The sequence below is a fragment of the Psammomys obesus genome, unplaced genomic scaffold, assembly GCF_907164565.1.
Source record: "Psammomys obesus unplaced genomic scaffold, mPsaObe1.curated_primary_1811, whole genome shotgun sequence".
Taxonomy (NCBI): domain Eukaryota; kingdom Metazoa; phylum Chordata; class Mammalia; order Rodentia; family Muridae; genus Psammomys; species Psammomys obesus.
This window is the reverse complement of record NW_026586816.1, coordinates 9,958,395-9,966,060: the sequence shown is the minus strand read 5'-3', so window position 1 is coordinate 9,966,060 and position 7,666 is coordinate 9,958,395. Positions and strand designations below refer to the sequence as shown.

The following is a 7,666-nucleotide window of genomic DNA, read 5'->3' as shown; positions in this document are numbered from 1 at the left end:
CCGGCTCGCACGCCTCCGGCCCCGCGGTTACTCGGCTTTGGTGTGGCCGCTACGTCGACTGCTCCTGCGCCCCGGGCCCCCCCAGAGCCAGCCCTGCCGGGCCGGGCCCCGGGGCCCCGGCGGGGGCCGAGGCGGGAGCCGCGCCGCCGAGCTCCGGGGCTCCGACTCCTCCTCCCCCGCCGCCGCCGCCGCCGCCCGCCGCGCGGGGTCCTAAAGCCGCGCGACTCAAGAGGATGGTGCGCCTGGCCGCGGAACTGCTCCTGCTGCTGGGGCTGCTGCTGCTCACGCTGCACATCACCGTTCTGCGCGGATCCGGAGCCGCCGACCGGCCCGACGCGGCCGCGGGCAACGTCAGCGGGTCGCCGCTGCAGGTGAGTGCGCCGCGGAGGGGGCGTGCGCGGTTGCGCGAAGCCGGGCGGCGGGCTAGGCGCTAGGCGAGCGCCCGGGACACGGCAGGAGGCGGGTCCGCCGTTTCACCAAAGAGCGCTTCTGCCTAGCAGCTCTGCAAGGGCAGAAGAGTATGGGCTAGGGGATTGGGGCGGAGAGCGGGTGGGCGGAAGCGTTATGGGTGCTACAGCGCTCCTCAGATCTTCACGGTTTTGGCACCGGTAAGGGGTGTTAGGCTTGGGATACACAGGCCGGCTGCTGGATGCTTTTGCTTCTGCGTGTTGCCAGACTTAGGTGTCTGGAGGCAAGAAGGATAGAGGTGAGGCGACACAAAGAGGCCATATAAGATAAATCCCCAAACTGTACTTAGAAGAAAACACTCTAATGGATGAGCAAGCAGTGTCAGAGGTCAAGACGTAATTTCTGGAGAAGAGCCAGACACCCCAACCTTGCCTGTGATGACTGTGCCGCTTTGCACCGTGCAAGGGCATATCAAGGCACCTGTGGGGATTTGGTGTGGAGTTACTTGGGACTTATAAAGTTGTAACAGACTCCCTCCCAGTAACAGGATCCCGTTGCTCCCTTTCAGCTCCAAAACAGGGAAGAGCTGAGGCCGGGTGCACATAGCGGCTGAGATGCCGGTGAATTTTGGGATCTGGGTAAAGGTTGGCCACATGGGCTTCTCTGCTATGACTTTGGAAAGCCCTTCTCATGATTCTAGAGCTATGACAGGCGTACACCCGGACAACTACTAGACTAGACGGAACAGGATTTTCTTCAGGACACAGCCAAAGAAATCAAGCCAGGCCTACTATGAAATCTCCAGTGCTGAGATTTCACATCTCTGTTGTTGAGAAGAGCGTTTATTTGAACACTCCTCTACATCAGGCATTTACTATGCTACCGTTTTAAGAGTGTTACAGGACTCATTTACTCTCCCACAACCCTCACCACAAGACTGTTAATCTCCTTGCCTTACAGATTGTGAGTGTGAGACACAGAGATTAAGAAGCTTGTTAAAATTCACACATTCCCACCTGTTGGTTAATTCTATCAAGCTTGCTGTCTGCGGGACTAAAGCAAGGTGATCTTACAAATGCAACGCAGCTCTGCAGAAACATACACTTAAAATGTAACATACGCAAACGCTCCCAGGCCCTTCTAAAAACACTCCGGTTTTGTAGGAGCCTCTCACATTACCCTTTGGGTAAACCTGTACGGCAGTGATATTTCCCCGTGCCGAACGCTGAAGGAATAATTCTTAATATCTTCAACTTCTGGAAATCTGATTTTATATGTGATGCTGTCTTTCCTCATGGACTCATGAAAAGCTTTAAAAATGGTGTTCTATGGAAAAGTAAACTTGGCAGATTTCTTTATGAGGTGCTTGCTATCATTAGAATAATCTCCGGTTGGCCTTTTCCACCCCGACAGTAAGTTAATGAGAGAAGCAGCTGGTGGAATTGGATAGGATTCTCAGAGGGCTTTTGCTGAGGAACAGCCCCCAAAAGGCAGAAGCAATGGGGGAGTTAGAAAGAGTTCTGCTCCTAGGAATTTCTGGGGTCCTGAGTAGCTGCTAATCCAGTAGCTTTCAGTCTATCTTGTTACAGTACTCAGTTGTGATGGCAGCCAAAGCTCTCCGTTAACCAAGCCCAATGATGGCTTTAACAGCTTAGTTTGTAATTTTATTCTTTTTGTAATTTCTTCTTATAAAAGTTTTATATTCTTCCTGACCAAAGTTATTTCTTGGGCTCACAGCGATATGACTCCAATGGACAGAGCCAACTGAACCTGCAAAAGACATTTATCTGCTGTCTGCCAGATGCTGTCTGCCTTTGCTAGCAGCAGGTGTATTTGAAGAAAAGCCTGTGACCACTGAATTCTTTTCAGTTTTCTGGACATCTCATGCCTGGTTTTAAATCCCATCTAAACTGTTTGCTTCTATGGTGTCTGTTCTTCCAAAGTCCTTGTCGGTCATCAGAAACTCAGTGGCCCCTTATGTTACGAAGCAGGCACTGCTGAACTCGCCTCAGCTACACTGTGGTTGGAGTGTTTAAAGAGGCAAACCTTTAGTTCAGATCCATGAGCGCGTCCTGTGTGACGGGCGGTGTCCTGCCACATTATACATGTTAACGTCTCTGAGCTCAAAGAAGAGAGCCTTGGGAATTAGGTACTGCCATCCTTCCACTTTCAAGTGGAGAAACTGAGGCGGGTACCTCAGTCGAAAACTGGAGCGCTAGAAGGTCCTTAATTTGTTTGTCTTATTTTATGGTATTAAAACATGTTCCTTATATTTTGTGTGTTGTATTTCAAATGACATATACATATTCCAAGTTCTTGGCTACAAAAGAGAGGCAGCTTTTAAACATTTCATCTTCAGATGCGCCTTTATAGTCCTACTGTGCCATCGACCAATGGACATGTCTGTATGGGCATCTGTACTTACATCCATATGTGAATGCGCTTCGAATCATTACCAAGATTTCTGTGATACTTCTGGGCAGTTTAGGAAGCTGCTTTGTTTGCTTTCGGGACTGTTCCATCGCTGCAGGTAGTCTGCTAGGACGTGGCAGTACAGTGTTTGAGCACCTACTCTCTCTGTTAGCCAGCGGGTCATAAAATATCCAGTAAGAATTTTTCAGTTGTCAGCACTAGCTGTATGAAAATTCATGGAACTGTCATGTTTGTTGACTTCTTGATGACATCTTATTATGAATTTCTATTGTCAGATACTCTGATTAGTTTCTTCATATCTCTTTAAATGATAATGAGGAAACAATTCCATATAATAAAAGCAGCCTGGAACATAAAACATTTCAAAATATAGGCTTCATAAGCAAAAGGCAATAATAATTATAATCAAAATAATGCCATCTCTTTTTTAAATGGAATTCTCATGTACCATCTAATAAATCTAAATCACATTTAGAATTGTAATTTTTAGTAGTAAAACATGACCTCATTAAAGCAATGAGATTTAAGCAATTTTAATAAAATGTCAAAGTGGTTATTTTTACAATAGCATGAAAGGAAGCTGACCCTGGAACTTGAGTGAAAAGATTTTGCTCTTGATCTGTCACCTTTATGAGCAAGCATGCTGCCTCTTTCCCCACCTACAGCTGGGTGCGCACCAGCCGGCCAAGCCGCAGAGCACTAGAAGGAAAGCCTCCTCAGGTGGGGCTCCTCACAGTGGCTCCAAGGAAGGGCAGTCACCTCTTTATCCTCCGCGTCATTCTGAGACCTTGGGGAAGGCCAGAAACCCCAAGAATTACGGAAGCCTGCAAACACTGTTTCTCCTCTACCCAAACACCTATGATAAAGAAAGAACAAAAGCTTTCAATAAAAAAATAGAACCTTTATAACGGTGTGCTATGAAAGATTTCATCACTTTAGCTAGTACAGCATGCCATTTAGAGGTTAAAAATTAGCTATTTCTAGTATTTTCCATTTAGTATTTATTTATTTATTTATTTATTTATTTATTTATTTATTTTTATTAATTACAGTTTATTCACTTTGTATCCCAGCTGTAGTCCTTCCCTCATCTCCTCACAGTTCCACTCTTCCTCCCTCTTTGCCTCCTATGCCCTCCTCCAGTCTACTGATAGGGGAGGTTCTCCTCCCCTGCCCTCTGACCATAGCCTATTAGGTCTCACCAGGACTGACTGCATTGTCTTCCTCTGTGGCTTGGCAAGGTTGCTCCCCTCTCAGAGGGAGGTGATCAAAGAGCCAGCTCCTGAGTTCATGTCAGAGACAGTGCCTGTTCCCCTTACTAGGGAACCCACTTGGACACTGAGCTGCCATGGGATACATCTGTGCAAGAGTTCTAGGTTATCTCCTTGTATGGTCCTTGGTTGGAATATCAGTCTCAGAAAAGGTCCCTGGGCCCAGATATTTTGGTTCTGTTGCTCTCCTGTCCCCTCCAGGTCTTTCTATCACCCCCTTCTTTCATAAAATTTCCTGCACTCTGACCAAAGTTTGGCTATGAGTCTCAGCATCTGCTTTGATACTATGCTGGGTAGAGTCTTTCAGAAGCCCTCTGTGGTAGGCTCCTGTCCTGTTCCCTGTTTTCTCCTTCTTCCATTGTCTGTCCCCTTTGCCTTTCTGAGGGAGGATTGATCATCTTACCCTTGCTTAGCTTCCTTAGGTATACAGATTTTAGTATGCTTATCCTATATTATATGACTAATATCCATTTATAAGTGAGTATATACCATGTTGTCTTTCTGCTTCTGGGATACCTCATTCAGGATGATCTTTTTTAGTTCCCACCATTTGCCTGAAATTTCATGATTTTCCTCGTTTTAATTGCTGAGTAGTATTCTATTGTGTAAACGTACCACAGTTTCTGCATCCATTCCTCAGCTGAGGGGCATCTGGGTTGTTTCCAGGTTCTGGCTATTATGAATAAAGCTGCTACAAACATGGTTGAAATCAATCTAGTGCTTTTTCAGAAAATTAGAAATAGTGCTACCTCAAGATCCAGTTATACCACTCCTAGACATATAGCCAAAATATGTTCAATTATATAACAAGGACATTTGCTCCATTTAGTATAATTTAGACTACATTTGATTGCTAGTAACTAGAACCAACAAAGTGAAACTACAGACAAGGAGGACTGGTGTCCATTCCACCAATGAGGATACAGAGAGCTGAAGAGGGTGAAATGACTTGCTCAAAGCTACACAGCTGGGGTAGGGGGAAGGGCAGGCCCAGGACGTGGACCCAGACAGGCTGACTGTAGAGTCCAAGTTCTTGTTCCCGTCTGTCAACAAGATTCCTCCAGCCTTGATTCAAGTTAATAGGCATTTATGTTGTTTCTTGTTTCCCGGCTGGCATGCACACATTCCTGTCAGGAATTGCTCTTATCACTGGGACCCTTTGGAAGTGATGGATAACGGGCCCACTGCCCTGCAGCTGCCTGACAACCCACTCTACAGTTTAGCGGCTTAATGCAGCCACATCTTATTTGCTCGTGAGTTTGTAGGACAGCAACAGCTCTGGGCTCAGCGGGCGGTTCTCCCGTGTCTCTCCTGAAATTATTCCTGTATTTAGGCCCTGTGTTGGTGTAATGTGGATGAGGTAGTGTAGTGACCTCACCCGTAAAGGATGGTTGTTGCTGGTTATCGCCCACCTGTTCCCTCCGCGCACCCTCTCACCTTCATCCCCACGTGGTGGGCTCAGCGCAGCCAGCCAGTGAAAGCAGGTGTAAGACCCCTTAACAGATGTTCTCGTCGTGGGGTCAGCTTTAGTTCTCTGGACAGGAGACAGGTTCTGGTTCCAGCTCGGAAGATGTGCTGAGTTGTGTTAGGGACCTGTGTGACTCAGAAGGGATGCTTGCGCACTGCAGTGTTTACCTTCTCTCCCTCCTGCTTTGTAATTACCTTGGCCAACTTGCTCTGTTTATGCTTCTCTCGGCCATACACTAGCTGGCTTTTTAAAATGGAGTCAACTCCCAGTCTTTTCCCTAATGGCTTTTTTTTGTTAAAGATTGTAAAATTTTTTAAAATACATTTTGTTCAAACAAGTTTGTAGTTACATTGTTTTAGAACAGCAATATGCTTTGAAATTATTTCTGGGCTTTAAATATCTAACTTTGAGTCATGTTGTCAAAGTTGCTAAGTGCTCCACTGTCATACGCTGAATTTTTCACATATGTAATCTCCTTCTTCAGATGTCTACTCATGTGCAAATGTCAGCGTGTTCTCTGTAATGTGCTTATGCTGCAGGAGGGTGACCAGCCTGGGTTGCTTTTGTTTTTTGTTTTCAATGTGGTCATGGTCTGTGACATAAGGTTACGGCTGTTGCACCAAGCCTGAAGATCTCTGAGGACACAAGTCCACCTCAGGACCTTGCACTTTAAAAGAAGAGAACCGAGTCCCCATCCTCTGACTTCCACCAGCACACCGTGGTGTGGGATACACACTCACTCCAAACACGCATACTCGCCACTCACACACACACTCACACACTCACACATACACACACTACCCGTACCACACACGTACACAACTGATCGATCAATGTTCAAAACCATTCTTGGAAATTTATACTAAATATGCCCTAGTGAACTCTGGAGGTCTTTCACTTTAAATTACTAACATTTTAATGAGAATTATTTTAAATGTCTTACTACTTAAATTCTCCCAGCTAGGACTAAGGTTTTTTTCTTGAGAAAGGTTTTATGTTCATTTATATTTCAAATTGATTTTTTCCTACAATATATTCTGATCATGGTTTCCCCTTCCCATCACCTCCCAGCCCCCCCCCCCCCCCAAGCAATCCAACTCCAGGACTTCCTTCTCTCTCTTTCTAGAAAATAAACAGAAAAACAAAATTTCACATTGTTGTTTTATAGATTATTTTACAGGTTTGGATGCTTTGGAGGATAGGATATTAATTTTGTTATGTTCATCAATTTTGTCCTGGAACCTAGAAAAGACACTCTTAACGATACCTGCTTGCAAGTGTTTGCTTTCCCCTAGTGTGTGTATGGAAGCTGGCATTAAGCTTTGACAATGGTATCCTTTTACACACTCGTGGCAAGGATTCGATTTTCTTTCACTAGCACTTTAAATAGCAAACATTGGATGTCAGTTAAAATAATGTTAGAATTCTCTTAAAACCCTCTTAAGCTTTCTATCTCTTTCATTGGAACCTCTGATTCATGTTCTAGGTATCCCACCGTCAATGGCCTATTCAAATTGTGTAATATTTCTCTATCTGGTAGTAGTAATTTATATCTCTGAGAAAATCATAATGAAAATCAAATTCAAAATGTCTTCAAATCAGTGTATAATTCGCATGCAATAAAGTGGACAAATTCCAAGAGTTCAGCTGCATTTTCGATAGTTATATGTGGCTGTGTATCTTCCATCAAAGTTCAGAGATGCAGCTTTCACTGTCATGCTGGAAGGCTTCCGCGTGGCTGTGCATTTGTAGGCAGCCATCCTTCCCACGACGCCCACCACTGCAGATTAGCTTGCTTGTCCTGGCGCTCACGCACAGAACCGTGCATTTTTCTGTATGTCTGATATCCTTTACTTAGTGGGCTACTTTTGAGATTCTTTGACAAGTTGTGTGTATCAGTGGACTTCCCTTCTTTAGGACTGAGTGATTCTTCACTGTTACATGCTTTGTTTGTCCACAGCCCACTCCCCCAGTGAGTGCACAGAGCATTTCCAGATCTTTGTATAATGTAGGTGAAGCCATGTTACTGCCTGGACAGGTCCCCTTGTGAGCAAATGTTTTCATTTCTTGTGAGTAGATTTCTGGT

The 7,666-nt window shown here is 45.3% G+C and overlaps 1 protein-coding gene across 1 annotated transcript in view; it reads left to right on the top strand.

Moving 5' to 3' along the window:
- Positions 1 to 215: 215 nt before the first annotated feature.
- Positions 216 to 7,666, top strand: part of Ism1 (isthmin 1) — a 73,031-nt gene continuing 65,580 nt past the window's right edge. The window contains exon 1 of the mRNA XM_055602704.1: positions 216 to 371. Within this exon, the coding sequence (XP_055458679.1) occupies positions 234 to 371 (138 nt within the window). The 5' untranslated portion in view covers positions 216 to 233. The remainder of the gene's footprint in view (positions 372 to 7,666) is intronic.